Source organism: Talpa europaea, assembly GCF_964194135.1.
Source record: "Talpa europaea genome assembly, chromosome: 8".
Taxonomy (NCBI): Eukaryota; Metazoa; Chordata; class Mammalia; order Eulipotyphla; family Talpidae; genus Talpa; species Talpa europaea.
Window position 1 is genome coordinate 62,817,739 of NC_140075.1, and position 24,252 is coordinate 62,841,990.

The 24,252-nt window shown below is 53.6% G+C and overlaps 2 protein-coding genes across 2 annotated transcripts; both read right to left on the reverse strand.

The window, feature by feature from the left end:
* Positions 1-375: 375 nt before the first annotated feature.
* On the reverse strand, positions 376-13,639 carry TGM1 (transglutaminase 1; the record flags this gene model as incomplete). Its single annotated transcript, XM_084240738.1, has 14 exons — positions 376-598; positions 5,018-5,154; positions 5,525-5,685; positions 5,810-6,091; positions 6,196-6,349; positions 6,835-6,923; positions 9,437-9,540; positions 9,633-9,771; positions 10,171-10,345; positions 10,779-10,886; positions 11,023-11,141; positions 11,509-11,757; positions 12,994-13,182; positions 13,333-13,639. The coding sequence occupies 14 exons, from the start codon at positions 13,637-13,639 to the stop codon at positions 376-378; spliced, it is 2,436 nt and encodes an 811-aa protein (XP_084096864.1).
* Positions 13,640-16,853: 3,214 nt separating this feature from the next.
* On the reverse strand, positions 16,854-23,415 carry RABGGTA (Rab geranylgeranyltransferase subunit alpha; the record flags this gene model as incomplete). Its single annotated transcript, XM_084240254.1, has 16 exons — positions 16,854-17,002; positions 17,627-17,714; positions 17,978-18,091; positions 19,036-19,152; positions 19,242-19,330; positions 19,426-19,514; positions 19,660-19,711; positions 19,801-19,906; positions 20,009-20,110; positions 20,198-20,280; positions 20,368-20,451; positions 20,776-20,979; positions 21,232-21,419; positions 21,605-21,729; positions 22,109-22,219; positions 23,287-23,415. 16 exons carry the CDS (start codon positions 23,413-23,415, stop codon positions 16,854-16,856), a joined length of 1,830 nt encoding a protein of 609 aa, XP_084096380.1.
* Between the last annotated feature and the right edge of the window lie 837 nt (positions 23,416-24,252).

Genomic DNA, 24,252 nt, shown 5'->3' on the forward strand with positions numbered 1-24,252 from the left:
TTGAGCCCATCGAAGATATTCATCATTATAGTTATGGTGTTATTTATTCCAGGCATTTCCTTTCAGTTCTTATTTTGCATCTCTCTGCTTATATTACCTACCTGTTCCAGGACCAGAAATGCCACATGTATCCCCTGTACAGACCATGGAGCCATAATCCTTGTTCTGGGATGGACTGACAGATGGACAGAATAACTACTTCATTACAAAATAGTTTATTAGCATTTGTGATGCCCAGTGCAAGTGAAGATCAGCCCCCTCTCCAGGTGCCCCGGCCTCTCCACCTGAGCCCCTAGGGGGCTGCTCTGCAGTGAGCCTGTCTTGAAGCAGTGTCCATGTTCATCAAACTCCAGTCCAATTGCTCCTGGCCCAGGGCTAAGCCCCACCTCGAGAAGCCATAGGGATGGTTTCTCCTGAATTGTCACCTCCAGCGTTTGAGAAGACCCTGCCTCCGGAGGCTGGAGCGACATCCACCTGGATGACACCATGTACTTGGGAGAGCTGAGGACTGTCCAAGCTGGCAATGAGCTGGCGGGGGCCTGGTCGTACAGGCACAAATGTCTGACGCAGCGTCACTGTCTCGTTGCCCCCAATGTCCCTGTGGGCAGAGAAAGGGTCATGGACCTGGGCTGACTGGGGGTATGATGGGAGGAAGAACTGATGGGGCATCCATGAAGGAAGAAGCAGGAAATGGAGTTTTTCAGTCACTCTGGTCTCAGCTGGTATCTCCACACCCACGACCAGACTGAGTCCCAAGCCGCCTCCACAGTCAGATCTGTAGCTACCCACCCGGGACTGAGCTGGAAATCGCTGTCATTTGACTCCTCCCTCCCCACTCCCACAGACACCTGGACAGAGATTGCTGCACTGCCTCCCCCTCCACCCCATTGCCGGCACTCCTCCCTAACCAACCATTCCCCATATTGTCTGGGGGTTCCAAGAGCAAGGAAACCAAAAGGAGACTTTGGGGTTCAACACGGTATTACCAACTAGTTTCTGTCTTGCTAACTAAGAAAATGGAAGAAAAGCAAAAAGGAGCATTTGAATATTTCAAAACAGTGGAAGGATGTTATCCCAGGAAAAAAGGGAAGAGTCTTCCTAAGGGCAGGCAACTGGCATCTTTAAATTGACACAACTCTCGTGTGTATGTGAGAGAGAGAGGCTGAGAGAGACAGAGACATACACTATGGTGTCTTTATTCCCGTCTGTGGACCTCTGAAAAATCTATTCCCAAACCACCCCTCTGGAAATCACAATTTTGCCTCCTTGCCTCTCATCTACTTTTTCCATTCTATTCTCAGACTGCCTAGAGGTGAACTAATCCCTTCAAGGGCTTGGCTTCCTTGAGACCACAGCTCCCTAACACGACATGCTGGCTTGCTCTGACTTAGCCCCTTCCACCTGCAGAGCCCCATCAGCCCCTACCATTCCTCCTGCCCACCAGCCCACCCGCTCTTTCTGGTGAACTCTGAACTCACCTGGGCTGTCTCCAGGCCTAGCTCACACCACCTCATCAGTGAGAGCTCCCTGAGCATCTCCTGCTCTCAGGAAAATGACTCTCTCCTCAGAGCTCCTCCAGCCATCTGCATGTTGTGCTTTATACACTGAACATGATTGAATTGAAGTCAAACCTGCTAGCATCTGTCCCTTTGGCGTCTGCCTAAACCCTTATTTCTAGCCCCTGTCTCAACCTAAGCTCTCTTTGGGGACCCTTCTCTGGAACCTGACCCTGTGTAGACAACTCAGTCCTCCAATGCCGCGGACCAGCCCAGCAGCGGCGGGGAGATCGAGGCAATCTCAGGGATTGAGCGAGAACGAGCACGAGGTGGTCGAAGGATTCGGGCGGAAGAGAAAGAAAGAAATTACACTCAGGTTTTCACTCCCTTAGAGTGTGTCTGTGTGTCATTTCTTTCTTTCTCTTCCGCCCGAATCCTTCGACCACCTCGTGCTCGTTCTCGCTCAATCCCTGAGATTGCCTCGATCTCCCCGCCGCTGCTGGGCTGGTCCGCGGCACTCCAAGGGATTGAGCCAGCACCCCAACTGGGGGACAAGCTGTCCTTGAGGCAAAACACTTAGCTTGGAGTCTGCTTCCAAGGGACTGCCCTGGACCACATGCTAGTCCTTCTACTATTGTTAGCAGTGTGGCTTAGGGCAAGTTACTGAAACTTTCTGGTCCTAAATTTTTGGTCTGGAAAATGGAAGTGAATAGAAAATAAGGATGTGGATCAAATGGTTTTGAAGGTGCCTCTGAGCTTCACTAAGGAGGAAAACAGGGGAGCAAGGAGAGAGGGAGCGGGGGAGAGAGAGAAAGAGAGAAACCATTGTTCCTACCATGATAATGAGAACTGGCCAGGAAAGCCACAAAGCAGTTTAAAAAAAGAGAACAGAATAAGTCCAAATACAAATCTATATATCTGTATCTCTATGTCTGTCTATATACAACCTGCCTGTTAAGTTATAGGCTTGATTTCTCAACTTCCTACCATAATATGTAACTAGAAATTCAGTCTATTAGTGTAACAGGTAGGCTATACTCTGGATGGTTACACATTTGTGTGTTTAATTTGTGCCTACTTTTCCACAGACACAAAGTTAAAGCTATATGGGCTCAGACCAGCCTTCAACAGTGTAGTTAATCCACACTATAATGGAACTACACCACTTCAGAAGCTAGCCTTTTCTTTATGCCATTATTTCCAGGAGAAATTGGTTTCCAGGTTCCAGTTAGAGATGTTGAGATCTCTCCCTGCCCGTCTAAGTGTCATGTGAGACCTTAGCCACACCTACACGTGAGTGTAGGTTGAGCACATCAGCTGACCAAGCTGGAATATGCCTGTAACTAAGCCCAGGTAGTGAAACCAATTCTCTGATAAGGACACCAGAACTTAGACATCCAGTTAGCACTGTCTTTCAATTACATACTTGTTCAACTATGATGCCAGTGCTTGAGACTTTTTTTTTTATGTGGAATTTTTCTTTAGAGCTATTTAAAACCATACACATCATATATTCTCTTTCTCTCTGTCTTATACATACATACATACACACATGCACACACACACACACACACACAGTATCCTTTATAGCCAAGCTCCATTTCTAATTCTATTATTACCCTTATTTTGTCCCCTTACCTTTTAATTAGTCTTAGCTCAGGCTTTTCCCCTAAAGTTAAATCCATCCCCCAATAAAGTCACCCTATAGACATTCTAGAGACTATGATTCAGGCTTTGGGGGAAATTCCCAAGAAGGATTTGGAACAGACTTTTCAACTCCCTTAGTGACTGTTTTGGCGGTGACAACAGCTGGAGGAGTAAGTTCTGGAATGTTTATTAAGTGGCCAGTCACCAGGCTGGGCGGCACACCTTTTGCTATAATGGAGTTCCATGCCGCAGCCTTTGATGTACAAATAAGAGCAAAGTAAACACCCATCTTGGAATCCAATTTATCCCAACCAACAGCTCAGGACTGTCACCCTGGGGCTCTCAACTGAAAAGGGAGGTCCCAGTCTGGGTTCATAGTCACTGAGGAGCCACAGAATGTGAGGACCTGCCTTGAAAAGTCATCCTTCAACCGTCTCACTCACTGGTGGGAAGATGGGCCTTTGGGTGGGGAAAGGCTCACGCAAGACCCGAGACTGTGAGAGGGCCAGGTCTCCAGTGCCAGCACAGTGCTCTCCTAACCCATAGTGGGGCAAGAAGCAAAGGCCTGGGGGAGCTGCTGAGGGGAGTTCAGCTTGGGAATCCCTCAGGCCCCATCATCTGCAGTTGTGAGATGCCTGCAGGGTGAGCTATGTGGGGCTCCCAAACTACTCTCTAAGCTGCCACAGACCCTTGTAGGCGACAGGAGGAAACACTCCTTTGTAAAATGTCACATTATCCAGGGCTCCAAGCTGGGGCAAAGTTAAGCACAGTACCCTTCATACACAAAGACTGCTGTGTGTGAAGGGAGGGTGGAGAGAGTGCTCAGAGACCCTCTGCTTTCCCCCAACTCTAACACTGGTCATTGCTTTCCCTCAGGTGCTCTGTGTAGAAGGAGGGGACTGCCTCTCTCCCCAGGAAGCTGAGCTTAAAGTTTAGCCTTGGCCTTCTCTGCTTTTCCTCTGTGTTATTCCTGGAGAGCGACAGGAGAGCACGCGTGGATGTGTCAGAGAGGACGGCATAGGCCCTGAAGCACAGTGCTGTGGGTACCCTCCCTGGGCACAGGTCCTTGCCTAGCCCGGGACCCAGCCAAGAGGTCTAGGTGTGGGCCTGAGGCTGGGGGCCCTCTCCTCTGGAGCTGCTGCTTCACCCTCATGGCACAAACCAAGCAACAAGCCTAAGACCTGTGCGCATTGCTTGCCATAGTGGGGAGAGCAGAGTCTGCCCTGTATAGACAGTGAGACCCTGTGAGGGGTGGCACCAGCTTCCCTATCTGTAACATGCGGATGATGGCAATAATGAAAATAACTACAACATCCAATAGAGGACTTTGTGAGCACTTCAACAAACAGGTATTGCCTCATCTAATTCTCACAGCTACCCTTAGAGCCAGGAACTATTTAATCCCCACTTTATAGGTGAGAAAACTGGGGCTTAGAGGAGATAAGTCACTTGCCCAAGGGCACCAGGTAGTGAGAAAGGAGCTGGGACTTATCCCAAGTCCTTAGGATCCCAAAGCTTTGCTCTTGACCATACAATGATTTCCGGTATACTTTAAAGGGTCTTTGTGATCTCCATATGAGATAATGTTTCCAAAAGGGCCTGGTCAACTCCTGGGGCCCAGGCAAATATTAGTGATGTTGCTAATGATTCCTATGTGAAATTTTAGTTCCCAAATGAGATGGGGTGGGGGTGGGACACAGACTGCAGCACGCCCACACAGCAGGTCACCTCCTCCTGCTGTTGGACAGAAGTGTCAGGCCACAGCGCTGGCCGGCCCCGAGCTGCTTTGTCAGACCCTGACAGATGGTACCCAGCAAGCAAAGCTGGGACTCAGGCAAGGGCTGCAGCATGGAGGGAGGAGAGACCAGACTCACCCAACGTTGAGAATCTTGGGTCTCTGTAATCCTGAGCCCTCCAGCCGGAAGACAACATTGGTGAGGGTGATAGGCAGGGGGTTTTTGAAGACGATTTGTACTTCACACTCTTGGCCAACCACAGCTGCCCCCAATAACTGTGAGAAAAAGAAGCCCCCCATCAGAGACCCTGAATGAATACAGGGACTATAACGTCACCTGAGAGGGAGAGCACCTCAGAATTCGAAACCCCTGAGTCCCACATTTCTGCCCCTGAGAAAAGACTCCTCAAAAACCAGGGAGAAGACTCCAACCCACTGTCCAACTGAAACTACCACAGACCCAGTGATATAACATCTCATTTTTACATCTGAGGAAAATGAGGCCCATGAGCCCATAGCCGGTCCTCAACTATCTTATCTGGAGTAGCTGCCAGGCCCGCCTGCTCCCAGCTTAATGCCCACTCCCCATCCCCTCTGATTTCCCTCAGCCCCCAGCACCCCTCAGGCTCCAGGCAGCTGCACTCACTGTGAGGGAGAGGTCTGGAGTACGCAGGCGGAAGGTGTGTTGCTTGGCTAGCACCTGCCCACTCTCCTTGACGTGGCCAGAGACGTTGAGCAGCATGGCCCCCTGGTCCACGAGGTGGGGCTGGTATTCCCTGTAGGCCACGGGCATGGACACACGGTCGGCTGGGGAGGAGAGACATGGTGTCACTGTGGCTGCTTCCCCAGAAAAGGTGTCCTGGCATCCCTAGGTCCACAGTCCTGGGTGACCAGGTCATCCAGGAGGTGGGACGGGGGAAAGAGCACTTACAGGCCCCTGGTGCCAGGGCTACTTCCTTCTTGCTCTCCTTGAAGACAGGCCCGGTGACACCCGTGTAGAAGGTAACAGAGAGGTAGAGGTGCAGCTTCACGGTGCGGCGGCTGCTGCCACGGTTGGTCAGCACCACACTGACCGTCAGGCCCTGCCCCATCACTGCATCCTGTGCCTCCACCTGCATGGCCACATCCTCAGCTGAGTCCCGGGTAGCGTACACATTGGGTTTGCTGCCATGGGCGGCTGCTGTCTCCACTGCCTTCCTCTCTGCATCTGAGCCTGGGGGTTAAAGGTCAAGGGTGAGATGACAGCTACTGCCAAAGTGGGCAAGTGTCTAGCAGGAACACAGTATAGCCAGAACCCGGCAAGTTGGGGAATAATACCTTCTGGGTGTTTATAGAGGTGGGTGATTTCCTCCTGCATGTTGGAGCCAATGGCCTTCGTGATGATGAGCGAGCCGATGGCCTTCTCCTCCACATACACAATCTTGAAGCTGCCATCATCCTGCCGCTGCCAGTACACCTTGTCGCTGTTCACCTGTTGGGGGAGTGGGAGGTGTAAGCCAGGAGCAAGCCAGCCAGAGGCTCTGGGGTGGGCCTGTCTCCCAGCTGCCTTCCCTCATGCCAGGCACTGCAAGGAAGGGGAGACCCAAAGGTTGGGAGCTTCCCGGCAGCACCAAATTGGGAGACTTCAAGCTGAGCTGGAGAAGCAGGGAAAAGGTTGGTCTGGGAGGCTCCTTGCAGCACATTTTGCATTAATAACAGTAATCCCTTATGCTCATTCGCTGACTTTATGACTTATAAAGCAGTTTCATGCCCATTATCTCTTTTGATCCTGAGGACAGGAAGCACGGCAGCCATTATTATCCTCTTTTTTACAGTTGACGAAACTAAGAGTCCTAGAATGAGTGACTGGCCCAAAGTCACACAGCTAGGCAGTCAGCGGTGAGATCAGGTACAGAGACCACAGGACGCGGCCAGCACTCAGCCCTCCCAGCTACCTGAGAGGAGTGCCACCCTCACCTCAGCAAAAATGAAGGGCGTATCATACTTCATGTAGACCAAGCCATTCTTGATGGACTGCACGGAGCAAGGCCCACAGCAGAAGATCCCTAGGAGAGTGAGGGCAGGTTGGAGGAGAGACAACCAAGAAGGCCCCTCCACCCAGGCCCAGTGCCCACTGCCGAGGGTCAGCCTCCACCCAGTCCAACCCAGGAAGAGCAAAGGAAAGCACAGCCCCATTTCCTCAGTCAGCTGCTGTGCTGTCACAGGGACAAATCTGCCTCCATAACCAAGTCATCTGCATACTCTCCCCCCATTGGCTAAAGCCAGATGCTGGGTGTCTCTGACCCCCAGAAGTCAGGACTCCCCAATCCTACATCCAGACAAACCCAAAGCCCTGCTTGTTTGCGGGGAGAACAATGATGGGGCCACAGCCACCATTCCAGAAAGACCTAGAACAATCCCTTAGCTCTGTTGTGCCCGGTCTTTGGGGAGGTGGGAGGAGCAGATGGGAAACAATCTGTCCTCCTCAGCAGCATGCCTGGATCATAATAGCTACTCAATAAATATCAGTTCCTTCCCTTCTCTGTATCCAACATTCATTGGATATCCTAGCATCTACTTTGCCTCATTGAACCTCAGTGAGGCTGAGGAGAGGGCTGACACAGATCAGGCTTGGCAGGAGAGGATACAGAACAGGAAGTGAGGGCCATCTAAAATAATTTACCTTAAAAAGCCTAACACTGTATTTCATTTCTCAGATGGGAAAACTGAGGCTCAGTGAGGCAAAGTAGATGCTAGGATATCCAATGAAAGCTGGATACAGAGAATGGAAGGAACTAATATTTACTGAGTAGCTATCATGGTCCAGGCATGCTGCCGATCTCTAAGATATGATGCTCCCATTTAACCTTCCAACCACCCTACATGGACTCTATTCTCCCCAAGTTACGTGCAAGAACATTCAAGGCCAAAAATGCAAGGAACTTGCCCAAGATGACATATCTAAGGAGTGATCGAACTGGAACCAAGCAAGGGTCTGGCCAACCCCCAAGTCCCTGGCTGCTGCACACCCCACCATGTCCCAGAGTGGGGACTAGACTCAGATCTCCCAGGATCCTGGGCCAGTCTATTCTAGCATCACAGGCTTCATTTGGGCCATGCAACTCTGGGAGCACCATTCACACTGAGGAGTGGGGGTCTGGCTAGAGACCAGAGGAGGAATGCAGGCTGGGTGAGGGCATTCTGACCTGGGAGGAGAAAGCGGGAGGAGAAAGCGGGAGGAGAAAGAAGGAAGTGGGAGGGTAGGTGGGACTGCCTGGGGCTGGAGTGTTAAGGTGGGAAGGGGGTGAGGCACCTGCTTGAAAACAGAGTATACAGCCGATGTAACTTGAAGAACGTGTGTGTAGACACAGAAAAGAGACTAGTTAGAAGATTATGGCTTCAGTGATTCTCTTAGGGCTGGGTAAGAGGGGCTGTTTTTTTCCTTAAGGCTGTCTGAACCCTGATTTTTAAAAAATATTATACCTATAATTCATAGAGAACAATGGAACAGACAAGAGGGAACTTGGCAAGAGCTAGAATGTTTTCAAAAGGGGCGTGTCACGTAGGGGAGGAAGCTTGCTTTGTTGTTGGCCTAAAGCTCTGTGCCATGGAGAAAATCACTCTACCTCTCTGGGCTGAGGCTTCCCATGTGTCCCACAAGGGCTTTTAGAGGGTCCCAAACCCAGCTGATCTTTAGCATCACCAGGGGAACTTTAAAAAATAGAGATTCTATCCCTGGAATGTCTAATGTAGCAAGTTTGGGTGGACCCTAGCAATTTACTTAAGGGAAAAGAAATCAAAAACCTGCTGAGAGAGACTAGGGTACTTTTATATTCTATGTTATTCAATTCTATATTTTCTTTTCTTTCCAAGGATGTATTACTTATAATAATGTTTTTTTAAACTTTAAAAAGATATATAAATAAATAAGTCCTTCAATTAATTATCTCCAGAATATATAAGTAAAAAAAGCAAATGAGAGGGCCTCCCCAGTGGCACAGCGGTTGAGCGCTGGGTTGCGAAGCTGCCCACAGCCTCTGCAGCGCTGGTTCGATCCCCGGCTGCTCCCCGGCCACAGGGGGAGGGTCCCACATGGTGCGCAGACCTCTCCTGCTGCCCGCTGCTCCCCTCAGCAGTGTGCTTTGGTCCTTCTGCCTGCTCTGCTCCCCGCTCTGGCTCTGGTGAATTCTCTCACCCTCCCGCGCTTCTGACTGTACCCAGTGCTTGTATAAATAAATAAAAACAAATCTTTAAAAAAAAAAAAAAAAAGCAAATGAGAATAGTGGTTTTTTGGAGAAGGGAAATCTCTCACTGAATTCTCTTCAATCTTTTGACTTTTGAACCATCTGAGTAGATTAACCATTATAAATAAATACAATTTAGGAAAACAGGTAAGTTTTGTAGGCAGGTGACAATAAGTTAAGGGCTGTATGGTGAGCTCATTTATTGCCTGTTTAAAGAACAGGACCCGAATCTGAGGTCCAGTTCTGTGTTGACACTCTGGAATTTGTTACCCAAGTTGGGGTGATGGGGAGGGGACCAAAATAGGATACAGGAGCCAGGCAGGGGCCCGCCTCACCACTGCTGGTCTCCTGGGGTGTGGCATCCACAACTTGCCAGCCGTCAAAGCCTGAGGGTAGGTCTGGCCTCTTCATCCAGCAGTCATTCCACACATGGAAGTTCCTGGAGGGACACGGAGGGAGGGCTGGGTCTGAGTGATCTGTCTGGGGCCTCCCCTCAGCTGGGATGAGCGTCCAAACCCAGCCCAGGCTCACCAAACAGAATCATGGTTCAGATGCTCCAGTGGCTTCATGTTCTCGTCAAAGTAGATGTCCATGGTGAGGGATGTGTCTGTGTCATGTGCTGAATTGAAGTTGGTGACAGTACGGGTGGCCAGGCCCAGGCAGCGTAGCACTGCGGAGAAGCCAGGGTTAGGGTTCTGGGCCACAGCCGGGAAGAGGTGGGGGGCAGGCAAGGCATCAGATAAGGAGTAACAGCGATAAAAGGGCAACTGGGGTTGTCAAGCTGGGTCAGGGGTCACCAGGGTTCGGAGGCCTTTAGGCCAGGGAGTGCTGGGGGTAAGGGGAAGCCAGGCCACCTGCCCGACCTGGTCCCTGCCCATCCCTCTCCTACCTCTCCCCTAGGCCTCTCTAGGTTGTTAACAGTAATTAATGATAATTAAGGCCAGCCTATCATCCACCCCCGCCTACCCCTGCTCTGTAGCCACAGCTGGGTTGGGCTGGGTGAAGGTGGAGCCTGGTTTCCCTCCCTCCTTATAGGCCCAGGCAGCTCCTGTCCCATTTTCTCCACTACCTGTGGTGGTTACACCAGCGAAGACCCAGCACTGGCCATAGGGAACAGAACTGCCAGTACGTAGGTAGCTGAGCAGGATCTCCACGCTGCCCACCCACGCAGACGGGTTGGTGCCTCGGGAGTAATCGCCAGACCAGTTCCCAATCAGGACCCCATTGTCATCCAAGGAGTTCACCTGCCCAAGACAGGATGGGGTGGGGTGGAGAGGGGGAGAGGCTTGGGACCTGCCATGTGGTCTCCAGCCCAGCCCCTGACCCTGCAACCACCCCTCACTCCTAAATGCTTCAGGAGCCAGCTGGCAGCCTGTGAGCCCCACCCACTGCTCCCAGGACCATCTGCCCCCCTCCACCCTAAGCTCACAGGAATGTGAATCCTGGGTGTGCCAAGTTTGGGTTTGGCCTTACATTCCACAAGAGCTGGACAGTAGCTGCGAAGGGTGGGTGGGGGGCAGGCAAGGGAGGAAGAGGAGGAGTAAGACCCCTTTCCACAGTGCCCTTTGAAAGGGCAGGGGCAGGGTGGGGGACCTGGAGGAATCTGAAAGGGCAGGAGTGAAGGACAGGGAGGCAGCAGGCAGACACACAGTGGCACTTGGAGATATGAGTGCTCACCATGGCAGAGATGACCCGGGAGACGCTGACTGGGTCTCCGCGGCCTCCATATGGCATGCCCCGCCGGTCCAGGATATACAGGCAGGCGTCCAGCACCCCATGGTCGAACTGGAAGAAGGGAAGGCAAAGGTGACCACAGCCCACTTGAGGCAGAGCTTGAACCCTAGGCCAATCCTTGCTCCCCTGCCCCACCCTATCTCCCCACAGCTTCTGAGTGCACATGGCTTCATCTGCGGGGACGTACCTGGCCATAGTTCCAGGTGCGCTCACCAATCTGTGCTTCTGTCCCGTAGTAAATTCTCCCAGACTCGTTCAGCACATACTCCTGCCGCCAGTCCTCGTGATCCACGTACACGATGTCCTCTGTGTCCCCAAAACACATGCCTGTTCCCCTCCAGTCCTTACCCTGAGCCCCACCTGCCCTAGTAATTCTTCATAACTCATGCTCCCAGATAAAGGGAGAGGACACCTCTAGCCTGACAGCACTGCTCCCGGGAAGGACAGAGGGAGCTGACAGGGATGGCGGGGAGAGGGTTGCTATAACCAGGGCCCTTCACCAGGAGAGGCGGGGCTCTGAGATCTTGGGCTGGTCACCTTTTTAACACAGGACATAGGTACCCTCACCTGGACAATGGGAAACTGGCTTCTTGGGGCACCCACACACAGCCAGCCAGTCACTGGGGAAGGAAGCTGACCTGCCTCCCTCTGCTCCCGACTCCAGCGGGCTTACCTGGGCACCAGGGATTAAAGAGGATGTAGATCTCATTGTGGGGTTCAAAGGGTAACTGGAACTCGCCAGCTTCTGAGTGTGTGCGGACCGTGAACTGAAACTTGCCGATGATGGCGTTAGGGGAGGTGTGGACACGTAGGTTCAGGCTCTGCTCGCTGGACTTGGTCACCTGGGCCTTCCAGCCTCCACTACCTCCCTTGCCTACTGGGATGATGATGTGGGTGCCTTTGCCCACCTCGGGGTTGTTTCCTGGAATGAGGAAAGCAGTAATTAGCTGGTAAAGACTCCCTGACGAGGATGGAGACTGGACTCTCAGCCCCACCCAGGAGTATGAGCCTAAGTGTGTGTGTGTGTGTGTGTGTGTGTGTGTGTCCCTGAGTTGGGCCATCACTCTGCTCTGTGACAGTCTCTTTGAGAGCAACTTGTCCCCACCCGATGCTTACCCGCATGTCAGGGCAGGGCCCCAGTCCAACATCCCAAACCTGTTCCCCTGACACTGAACTTGGAGGTGGGTAGGACAGACAAGGTCACTGTCACCTCTGCCTGCCTGCCAGTCTCAGTGCCTGGACTGAGAAGCACAGCTGCCCTGGTTTGGCCCAGATGCCCCCTCCCCTCATGAAAGGGGAGGCCAACCTTGCCTGCTTCCTAGGACTCTAGCTTGTAGAACCCAGGACATCTCTGGTGGAGGGGGTAGGGGTACCTGGGAAATTAGAGGCTGGGGTGGGCAAGGCTAGGCCCTAATCAAAGGGTATGAGGAGTCACCTGCCCCCGGCAGCAGCATAATCACCAGCCTGGGCATTCAATGGCCAACAAGCAACGCGATGAGGGAAGTGCCTGCCCTGGGTCATGGGACACAGACACAGTTGGACAAAGAGAGCAGAGAGAATCAGCCACACACTGAGGTAGGAGAGCAGACCCAGAGAGAAAGACACAGACAGCGGAGCCTCCCCAGTGGCGCAGTAAGTTGAGCGCAGCCCAGTGGGGCTGTTCGCAGCCTCTGAGGCATGGGTTCAATTCCCAGCCAGCCAGGGAGATTCCCACATGGCGCAGCAGACCTCTCCTGTCTCACCTGCTGCTCCCCTCAGCAGTGTATTTCAGGCAATCTGCCTATTGTGCTCCCCACTCTGTCTCTAGTAAAGCCTCTCACCGTCCCATGCCTCTGGCCTGTACCCCACCTCTTGTATAAAAATAAATAAATCTTTAAAAAAAGAAGACACAGGCAGCAAAGTTGGTGGAGAAGCTGAAGCAAGCCTGAAGAGAAAGCATTTTGAGACAGAAGGCCCTGAAGTCTTGAAGAGGGCGAGCTTAGTAAAACAGGGCTACCAAGACCCTCTCTGAGCCACTCCCCTAGGGGCACACTCATATACTTTTCTAGCAGAGGTGAGGAGAGGGGCGAGGGAGGAGCCTAAAGATGGCCCTCTAACCCCCAAGCCAGATCCCCCCTCGCCCCCCAGCACAGGGTCTTCCACTGAAGTTTCCACTGACCGATGACCATCTCCAGAATGACGCGATCGGAGGACTCATAGGGCCGAGACAGGAAGAGGACCATGTGGAAAGGCTGTCCCCGGCGCAAGATCAGCTCATCATATTCGAACTCATCCGTGTGGTGCTCTCGGCGGTTCTGGTCTGAGCGCCTACTCAGCAAATCCACACCAGTCACCACCAGCATGCCCTCTGCAAGGCCATAGCTCTGGGTCAGCAAAGCCTCATGGTGACCCCAAGGCCCCATCATTAGCCTCCCGGGCTCCCTAGAGATGCCAGGTTGAGTTTCAGCTCCCACTGAGGCCTTTCAGCTCTTGGCTAAGGGGAACAGGTAGGTCTCACCTCTGATGGTGCCATCTCCAGCTGCATTCACAGCACCACTCCGGGAGCCTCGGGAGTCTGGTCTTCGACCAGAACTGGAGCCTCCACGGGGCCCAGACCCCCAGTCATCATCTGTCCCATCTCGGCGTGTGCAGCAGCCACAGCAGCGAGCCCAGAAAGAACGACCCCTTCGGCGAGAGCGACGGTCTGGCTCTGGCTCTGGCTCTGGAGAAGGTGTGGCGGAGGGCTGCCACGGGTTCCCGCCCCAGCGGCCCACATCTGAACGGTCTGAACGGTCTGAACGGTCTGAACGAGGACCGTCCATCATGCCTGTGTGGAAGAGGCAGGGGAGGAGCTGGTCAGACCTCCTTTACCCAGCCAGTCCTCCCAGAAATGCTCTATCCGGGAGCTGATTCAGTCCCCACCCGATGACTGATCTTGACCCAGAGACTCCCCCAGAGTCTGCCCCAAATCCTCCCCAAAGAGTCTTTCCAGACTAGAGAAACAGTGCAGAGGAGTCTTTCCCCTTTCACACCCACATAGACAACCACCAAAGCAGATGCTCATTCGAGAAACCTGCCCAAGGACCCATTCTAAGAGATGCCCGGACACTTGTCACAGCCCCAAGACCCAGTGGCATAGGCCATCCTGGGGCCCTGAGGACTAGAAGTCCAGGAGCAGAGGCTTCTAGGACCCATTTCTTAGCATAGATTCCCCCACCCAAGACTCCTTGCAACAATCTGGTGGTCAGATGCAGAAGTTGGGGTCCTTGGCATTTCCCTCACTGGGTTAACTGCCTCTTGGAGCTGCCTGGAGAGGTGGAGCACCGCAGGTACCAGGAGCCTGTGCTCTATTTAGGAGCACAGCGCTGGCTCGCCTCCGAGAACTGCAGGCTGGGGCTGGCCCGCACCCCACCTTGCTGGGGCCAGACCTGGGCCAGGCAGGCGCCAGACGGTGTCTCCAGGACCTAGCGCGTAGTGCTCCTCCGAGTCCCTCACCTGGTGGCGGTGTGGCGAGTGCAGCGCTGATCCCTCGGCCTGCGGCTGGGAGGAGCAGGTCCGGACTGATGGGACAGGCAGGACAGGCTGGACGCCGCGGCGCGAGTAGAAGGTGTGGGGCGGGCCGGTAAGTGGTTTATGAGGGGGGAGGGCGGGGCTGGAAGGGGAAGCAAACGTTTCTCCATTCCCCCTGCGGGAGGGAAGAGGCCGGCCTCTGAGGGGCTGTCTCACGAGCTGGAAATCAGGCCTGCCCGCATCCTCTTTCTCCTTTCGAGGAATGCAGATGTAGGGTGGGGCTGGATAGGGAGGGCCCTGGGTCGGGGTCTGTCAGGGTGCTGGGGTGACAGTGGAAGGCTGTGGTGGGACTTTGGTGGTGCCTCAGACACACAGACTGTGTGTCTACCATCCACCAGGTAGATTCCTGACAGAGCCTTTCTCCGGAGGGCAATTCAGCAAGCCCCTTTCCTGCACTCCCTCTGTTCCTAGTTCAGGCTGCCCACACTGTTCTCATAGGGAGGTTCAGTCCTGCCACAGTGGTCCATGAGCCTACTCTTGGGACTCATCATCCTGCCCAGGGAGGTCCAGGGATCCAAGCTGCAGACTGGTGACTTCAGCACCCAGGTCCTCAGACTGGCTCCACCAGCCAGCCCCTGACCTGCCGGCTCTACCAGATCCTTTGACCACCCTCCCCCCACCTATCCTTCTTTCTTCCTCCAGCAGCTCCACAGCCCCAGCATGAGTGAGCTGCCCCCCCCAAATTCCTTGTCCTTCCAAGGTGGGGATTGGGTGTGGGGGGTATCAGATTGGGAGCAAGCTCTTTTTTCTCCCCATTCTGGGGATTTGGGGGAGGCCCAGGTGGAAGCTGAGACCCCCTTCTTAGGCTGCAGAGTACCCCTTTCTCTGACTGAGAAGTGTCTAGTTTGCTAGAGTCAAAGATTCAAAGATTCTTCAACCTGGAATTCTTCCTGGGAATCCTGACCAACCGGCTCCAGGCATCTGCCCTGTGTGTAGCCCCACTCCGCCCTGAGCTGGGAGAAACACTGGGGATGCCAGAGAACCCCAAGACAGAGGAGGCAAGCATCTTTGGGAAGGCTGGGGCCCTGTTCTTGGGGCCTCATCCCTCTATCCCGCTGGGGCCCCAGTTCTGCCCATGGGCCACTGAACATAAGATAGTGAAAAGATTGGAAGCCAACCGGAAGACCTAACTCAGGTGATGCATCAGGCAGGTGCCTTAGGGAGTGGGGGCAGAGGCTCTAGGGCTTGGCAGGGAGCCCTCCACACCCACACCAACATGTTCCTGTTTAGCAACCAGCTTGAGACCTGGCAGGGGGTCTGTCCCCACCTCCACAACCTCAGAGGCAGCAGTGGAAATCAAAATTCCAGGCAGGTCTGAGGCAGGTCAGAGGGTTTTGTGGAGGGGATGTTTGTACATTGCTATGGATACAGGAAGGGGTGAGGCCCTAGAGGTCCGGATATATGTGAGCACTTGTGGTACCAGGTTGAGTCCCAAGAGACCAGGAAAATGCCTGTCACACTCTCCCTCTCTTGTTCAATCCACCTTTCTTTTCCCCCACCCAACCAGGTTTGACTCAGTGCCCTAATCCCTGAGCCACTCCCCTTTCCTCTGCTAGGAGGCCAGGGCCACAGGCCTTTCAGTCAAGACGAGGTGTGTGCGCTCGCGTGTACGCGCATGCACATGTGTGCATAAGTGCAGATTGGGGGGAGGGGGCAGGAATGAGCACCATGGGAACAGACACCCAGGTCAGTACCTCCGGGAGCTGAGGCCAGGCTCTGTCCAACCATTCTACATCAATACAGAAGCTAGAACGTGAGTCCAGAATTCCAGACCAAGGTGTAGAGACAGCTTTGGCTCCAGTTCTTAAGCTCAGCAACCTTGGGTGCGTCTTAGCAGCAGTTTTCTCATCAGTACAATGGGCCTAATCATCTCATACCCGAGAGCTCGAGGATCAAATGGGATCAAGTATTTCCAAGGGATCTTCAACAGACTGTGGAATGCTACTCAAGGGGATTGACACTGTTGTTTTAATAGGGTGGGGCCAAGGCACCTTGGCCCACTGCTTCTGGGAATTGCCTTCTCAGCTGTAATGAATGACTGCCCATGCAAAGAGGGCATCTGGAAGGGTCATGGAGGAAATTTTATGTGCCTGTCCAGTTGGGGAGCCTTCCGGCTGCTTTGTAGTCCAGCCCACAGCAGAACCTGAATCCAAATCTGATCCCAGTCTGGAACCTAGACCGAGTCCCAGACCCACACCAGAAGGTAAACTCAAATCTAGCTCTCACCTAGCTTCTGCCCCGAACACAGAGACTTCAGACTTTGGTTTTCCATGATAGAGAATGGCAAGACTGAGCATAAAATGAAAGTAGAGCAGGTGAACCTAACTGTCTCTTTCTTCTCCAGAAAGGGTGCGGTAGTAATGGTGGCAGAGATGGCAGCGGCGCTGGCAGTGGCAGCATAGCAGCCTTCGGGGGCTCTCCATTTTTATTCGGTCCCAATAAATTAAAGGGCAGGGGTGAGGGTGTCTCTTAGGTGAGAACGCTGTTAACTGAAGGTAGCATTTCAGCCAGGTGCTCCAAGATGTCCACTGCTTGGCAGAGGGGGTTGCCCTGCAGGTTGAGAAGGACCAGCTTGGGGCAGGAGGCAAGAGGCTGGAGCACTGCAGGCTGCTGGAGGCCTTGGGCAGGAACGTCAAGGAAAACTTGGCAGGTGTCTCAGGTCTGCCTGCTCCGGAGCTCTCATCACTGTTTTCCCTCAGCAGCCAGGACAGCTGCCTGGAAGCCTAGTATAGGGCACTTGTTTGCTTCCCCAGGGGAGTAAGGCTCTAGGCCCATGGTGGCCAGGAAGGAAGCACAGCAGGCAGGTCAGATATGGTACAGGGAGTGGTGGAGACAGTGGCCAAGGGGAATGATAACCCTGTATACAGAGGAGTGTAAGACTCACTAACAAGAAAGGGTTGGAGTTCCTTGGGTTGCCGAGTGGAAATGCACTTTAGCCTTAAAGGTTTTGCTTTAACTTCTGATTTTTAAAGGAATCAGATTTCTAGATTTTTTTCAATGTGCAACTTTCTGATTTTTTAAAAGCACCATGTGGTACCCAAGTACTTCTGCAGGCTGCCTGTTTGTCACTCTGGTTTGAGGAAGTCATCGCCACTCTTGCAAAACTCCACCAGTACAAGTCAAATACAGTCCCATACATAGCCTCTCTCCTCACCTTAGACTGCAGAGCCCCCCTCCCCTTTCCAGGGATCACCTTGCTTGCTGTCGGTGGTCCCGCTGAAAGGCACCGGAAGGAAGGATACGGTTGTTGCATACTGAGAGCTCCTGCAGCCGGGGTAGGTTGGCAACGCCATCCAGAGACTCGAGGGCATTGTCATTGGCCTGCAGCACCTGGGCAGCAGGGAGGGCAGGGAAGACAAGGCAGAGCAGGTTGTCAGCCTGGGACTGGTACAAGCAACTGGGAAGCCAGGATGATCAGTTTATAGTGTAAGAAAGTGCTTCTGGGGTGTGGCTGGGTGACAGAGGGGGGAAGGCAAGGGCCATGTGTGGGGGCTGGGAGGACCTAGATATCTCTGTAGGGCAGGCAGACTCTGGAGGTCTGGAGGGAGGGGAAAGGCCCACTTGGGACAGTGGTGGAGGTGTGCAGGCTTTACCTCAAGGCAGCGCAGGGCAGCCAGGGCTGGGGGCAGGGCTCGGAGACGATTGTGCGACAGGTCAAGATGAGTGACCAAGAGCAGCTGCTCCAGATGGCAGAGCACGGTCAGATCCTGAGGGAGGGGTGAGATAGCCAGTGAGACCTAGTGAAGTGTCCTCAGCCACCATTTATCAGGCATTTTCTCTCTGTACCCCACACAGGCTCTTGGGAACCTCAGGTGAGTGGATGGAGAAGGTAGGACACTTAACTTACAACCATGGCAGTATATGCACCACGCCAAGGACATGGGGCAGTGAATGTTGGCTGTAGGGTGGCCCATGGAGCAGATGAGGGGGTGGAGACAGGTAGAGAGGGTGGTGTTGGGGTAAACTGGCAGGAACAGGCCTGGACAGCCTGCAGGCGGTTTTGGCAGAAGTAGAAAAGGGATGAGATAAAACTGGTATGTTGGGAAGACTGACTGGGACACATGAGGAATAGAGGATAAATAGTCTGGACAGTTTGTCAGAAATCTTGGAAAAGTATTCAGGCTTTAGGTGTTGAGGCCCAGGAGAGAAGCATGGGGATGAGTGGGGGGGGGGGGGGGGAGGAGTCACTCTGAAGGGAGAATGAAGATGTGACGGGTTGGTAGAGGGGTGGCAGGAGGATGCCCAGGTGACTCGGGATTTAAACAGGATAACAGAAGGATGGGGCAATGACAGAAAGCTACTCCTGGGAGAGAAGTACCCTGGAAGGAAGATGAATTCATCTCAGTTGGACACAATGTCCAGAAAGGCGCCTGAGTCTGAAGGCAAAGCCAGGGGCATGTGAGTGGCAGAGAGGCTCGGCTGATGCCCAGGCAATGGCTACAAAAGCTGGCAGTGGAGGGAGCTGGACACCAGACTTGTGGTGGCCTTAATAATGTAGTATATACAGATGTTGATTTGAATGCTGTGTACCTGAAACTTACAAATGTTATAAACCAACTGCTACGTCAATTTGAAAAAGAAAAGGCTGGCTGGGTCACCAGGAAGAAGGGAGGGCTGGCAGGGGAAGGCCTGGGAAGGCCCATGCCCACACCTTGTGCCCCAGGTGCAGCACGCGCACGTCGGCATACTCCATCTTGAGCACGCTGTTCTCCAGCAAGAACTTGCTGCGCAGGTCATCTAGGTACGCTGCCCTCATCGGGTCCACAGCCTGGTGGGGATGGAGGGAGGTGTGCGTGTCAGCCGCCTCCCCAACGCCCACTGGGCCTCCTGGTGCCTGTTCTCGCAAGCCCAGGTTACCTTGAGGGTCTGAAAGTACTGCAGTGTCTCCTTCTCATATAGCAGGGGGTCCAGCGCCCGCATCAGCAGGATGATTGTGAGCAGGCACCCTGAGGAGAGGCAGGGAAAAGGAAGATAGCTCCTGAATCCTCCTCTAGTCCCATCCTCTTGAGACCTTTCCTGTTCTCCCCAAGGGGGCCCTCACATTTATTCTCAGGCTCCAGCTCCTGCAGCTCCTTACAGGATTCAAGCTCAGACTGTAGCACTGTAGACTTTTCCACTGACAGCTCACACCTGCAGGTGGGCAGGGTACAGATGGGGTGATGCCCACAGCCCTGAGGTACCCCCAGTCTCCAGTCTGAGGCCATCAACCCATCCCAGTTGCCTGGTGCCCAGACCCAGAGCCCCTCTCCTTGTCTGTGTGCTTCCTGGTCGTCACCTGAAGAGCTGCTCATCTGTGGCCGAGTCCCGGCACCAGGCCTCCTGGCGGCCTGTGGGGAAAAAGTTGGCAGTAGGAGGGGATACCCATGAAAGAAGGATGGGGGTGCTGCACAAGGAGTGAGGTCTTAGGCTGCATCACCTTTTAAAAGTACACATTCCTTCTGGGCATCACCAGCCATCCAAATGACACGAAATGAATGCTGGGGCAACTGGTCATTGAGGGAGGCAGCAGGCAGGTCACAGAGCTGGCAGCATGGGGTCAAGGAAGGCATGGGCCTTGTGACATTTCAGACTGTTCCACCCCAACTCTGTCCCAGCCCCCACTCTGCCCCACCATCCTGGGATACCCAGACATGACTGGGCCGGTTCCTGCCATCTGGTGTTCTCCACTCCACTGCATGGGGTGACTCATCAACCATGAGTAGCAAGGTCTCTGTGCTGGAACCCACCTGGTACAGGGGACAAAGAGAAACCCATCAGTCCCAACTGCATCAGGCCCACAATCCATGATGCTCTTCCGCAAAAGCCGGACTCACTAGGAGGGGCCGAGAGAAGGAGACAGTCAGACAGGCCTGGTCCCGGCTCACGTGCAGGCAGTGCAGGGCATCCTGGGGGTCAGCTGGGAGAAAACAGAGCCTCAGGTCTTCTTAAATCCTCTTCCTTGCCTTCCAAGTCCAGAACACCCAGCCTCTTCCCCACTGCTCACCTCGTCCCAGGAGCCAGCGGTGATAGAACCAGGCACTCTGATCATTGGGGTCAGTGAAGAAGGCGTTCTGCACCAGTTCCAGTTCTGCAGGGGCCAAGGAGGTGTAGGCTGTGGTAAGGACCTCTGTGAGCGCCTCCCAACATCCCACCCTTTTCTTGGAGTACCTCCAGCCTGCAGTTGCACTTATCTATGGACCGCTGCATGTATCAGCAGCTGCATTTTATCAATTTTATCTTCCCATTGGATACCTGAGCTCCCTGCAACCAGGGGCTGGATCATACGCACCCCCAGAACCAGGCACAGAATTGGCACTCAAAAAATCCAAGTGGTAGATTTGGGGGCAGTGTTAAGCATCAGGGCTGCAAGAGAGGACTGCAGATTCTTCCCCAGAACCCTGACTCTGTTTACCTTTGAGCAGCACATCTTCAGGGAGGCGCCCCCGTGATCCAGAGTCTGGCTGGGGGTGCAGCTGGGGTAACAGGCAGGATCGGTAATGCCAGGAAGAATAGTTGGAGAAGTTTCGGGTGATGAGGCTGTCCGTGAAGGCTAGCTCCTCTGCAGGGGCCACCGCTGCCTGAGCAGCCACAAATCGTCGGTAGTCCCAGCAGTGAACTGGGGGGAAGGGGCAACAGCACGTCTCAGAAGCAGGGCAAGAGAAGCTCTCTGGCTGGTATTCCTAGAGTTCCTTGGGAGGCCCCAGAAACACCACTATGCACTCCATGGAGGGTATGCTTGGCCTATTATCCCTTCTGCCATCAGCTCAGTGGGTCTGTCCTGGTTACCCCTCCCCACTCTGGGCCTTAAGCCACAGTGCCAGGATATGGGGCAAGCAAGGGCTGTAGGGCAGACCCTGCAGGCACATACAGTTTCGCTCATCGATCTCGAGGAAGCGGGCACACAACTCCAGCTCCCGGGCCCAGTTGGGCTCTGGAAGGCGGCCCAGCAGCCAGCAGCGGTGATGCCAGGTACCATAGGACTTGGGGTTCACCCTCAAGCAGCTCTCCAGGAATCCCAGTTCTGCCTTCACCAGAGCAGCCAACTCCTCAGGAGACCTGCAGAGGGGGTTAGGGGTCAGGGCCTTCCTATACCCAACTTAGCTTACCCCTGACTTTCTGTACCAAGCCCTTCACTGCTCTCTGCTTATGCTCCTGACTGCCCACTTATCCACCCTTGGATCCAGCCAGGGGAGGGGCAGGGACAAAGCCATCTTAGTTCTACACACAAAAGTTCTACACACTTTTGGGCCTCCAGCTGCTGCAGCACCTCTCGTCGACAGTTCCAGAGGGTGGCAAAGTCAGGGTTGGCTCCCAGAATCTGGCTTGTCAGTTCCAGCACTGACTCATCCAGCTCACCAGCCTGGCGCTGAGAAGACAGGTAGCAGGGTCAGAGATCACATCATTCTCCCTCTACAGGGCTAAATAACATAAATGCAACTACCAAATAGTCTTTGAATCCCATACTATACAACAGGTACTGTGCAAAGCACTTCATAGCTTTACATGTATTTTCTCATTTAATTTTCACAACTGCCTTATGCAGTAAATACAATTACTAGCTCCATTTTACAGTCCAGCAAACTGAGGCCCAAAGAGATTCAGTAAGTAATGCCCAAGATCACACAGCTAGTAAGTGACAAAACAGAGGTCTGGACCCAGGCAGCCTGACACTAAGGCTCAGTTCTTGGTCGCTGTGCTATAATAAGGGGGTCATCTGGTGAAGGGGCTGCCTCTGAGGGCCCCACCTTTTGGAAGACGGCCTGGGTGGCTGACTGGTATAGCTTCAGTTTCTGCTCCCGCTCTAGCCTTTTGGCCTCTGCCTGCTCTTCCGACGTCTTCACCTTCAGGCGCCCGTGCTACAAGGATGAGCGTGTTGGAAGGATGCAAGCTGCCTTGCAGAGACAGATACCTGGAACCTCCCACGCTCCAGGTATAATAGGGCAGCGAGGCAATGCCACGCGGGGAGAGGGCATGGGCATGCGGAGGTGAGGGGCTAGGCTCAGGGTTCTCACCATGGTGCCGGCTCAAGGTTCAGGACAGGGAAGGGGTCCAGTGGTAGCCCTTGAAACCTGGGGAGAGAGATGTCAATCATGGGAACCCCGCCCTTACTACCACCGCCTCCAGCTGTCCCCTGGAAGCCTCAGACAAGCTTGGGGAGAGACCCCCCGAGTTGTAAAAGGGTCCTAGGGCAGCTTTGCACATCCAGGAGACGCCCACCCGAACTGGGACTTGCACCCGTGCGGCCCTGCCTACAGCCGATCCGTCGGGACCGGACCGTGCCGGGGCAGTGGGATGATGGGGACACTTCGCGCCAGGACGCTGCAGCTTCCCGCCTGCCCCACAGCTCCTGGGCACTCCCGCCCCCCGCGGGCGGACCCACCTGCACTGGGAGGAGGCGTGGGGGACACGGAGCAGCAGAGCCCGCCACAGAGCATGGGCGCTGCCTAGAGCGGCGCCAACTCCCTGGCTCTCCGAGACGCAGCGCCCTCTGCAGGCCTGGGGTGGGGGGTGCTGCGGCGGAACAGGCGGGCTCCAGACGCGCATGCGCGGGCCGTCCGCCCGGCCGTCCGCGCGGGAAACGCTGTCCTAGATAGCCCTCTGGTGAGCAGAGCGCGCGCGCGGAGTCGACGGGCGCTGCCGGTCCAGTCAGCTACAATCTGAAGAGATTTCTTCAACAGCCGAAAGCCATGCTCTCACAGACCTCACTCCGACCGCCTTGGCTGCCTCCTGTTGCGAAATCTAACGGACGGAGTTTCCTGTTCTGTTCTTCCGGGACCTCTTGCGGCAATTGACGCCACTTCCTCGGACTGGACGCCCTGCCTAGGTTTCTCCTACACCTTTGCCCCGCTTCCCGTGTGTTCACCTTCTCCTCCTAAGTGCTGGTGGGCTCTAGAGCCCCTTCCTCACCCCGTTTTCACTTTACACACTTTTCCTTCGAGAATGTTGACAAGTGCAAAGACTTGAGCTGCTTGGAGTTGGCGCTTCCCAGACGTGCTCTGTCCCATAGAGCTTTGCGCCCATACTTTCCCCGGGTGACTTCATCCGCACTCATGGTTTTTAATTACCACCTGTAATTTGATGACACTCATATTTATATCTTCTGCTCAAATCAAGTGTCTTGCAAGCTGTAATTACACACACAAACACATTCATATTCAGAAGCCTATTGGGATATCATCTGGGTGTCCCAGAGCCATTGCAGGCTCAAAAAGTCAAAGGTATCATTGTCTTCCCTCCATTCAGTATAAACTTTGGCCTTTATAATTCCTGTAGTAGCGAATGACTCTGTTGCCTCCTCACTTTTCCTTAATATCTCTTAAGCACTCTGTCCATTCCTTCTGCACTGACTTTAAGCTCATTCCTTTCTCCCCTCTCATTGTTGAAAGTTTTCACATCCCCTCTCTTTTCTGTTATCAGTTCATCCTCTTTGCTGCTAGATTAGTCTTTATAAAATATAGTTGTGGTCATGTCTTATTTCTGCTTAAATGCTTTCTGTGGCTACTGACAGCTTTTGAGGACAGACTCAGCACATCAAGCCTTTGGCCGGCTGTCTCCTCTGGCCTTGTGTCCTGCCTGTCTGTTAAAAATCCTCCATCACAGCAGCTAGAACTACTTGCAGTTTCCCAAACTTATTAATGTGTTTCCTCTTCATAACTTCCTGTCTTCATACCCTTCCTTTTTCAAGTAATTCCTGTTCATCTTTAAGATTTAACTCATTTCATCTCCTAAAAGTTCTCCACAATGGCTGTCTGATTTATTTATTTATTTTTTTTTAAAGAGGCATGTTATTTATTTATTTATTTGTTTGTTTGTTTTTGTTTATACATGCACTGGGTACAGTCAGAAGCGCGGGAGGGTGAGAGAATCCACCAGAGCCAGAGCGGGGAGC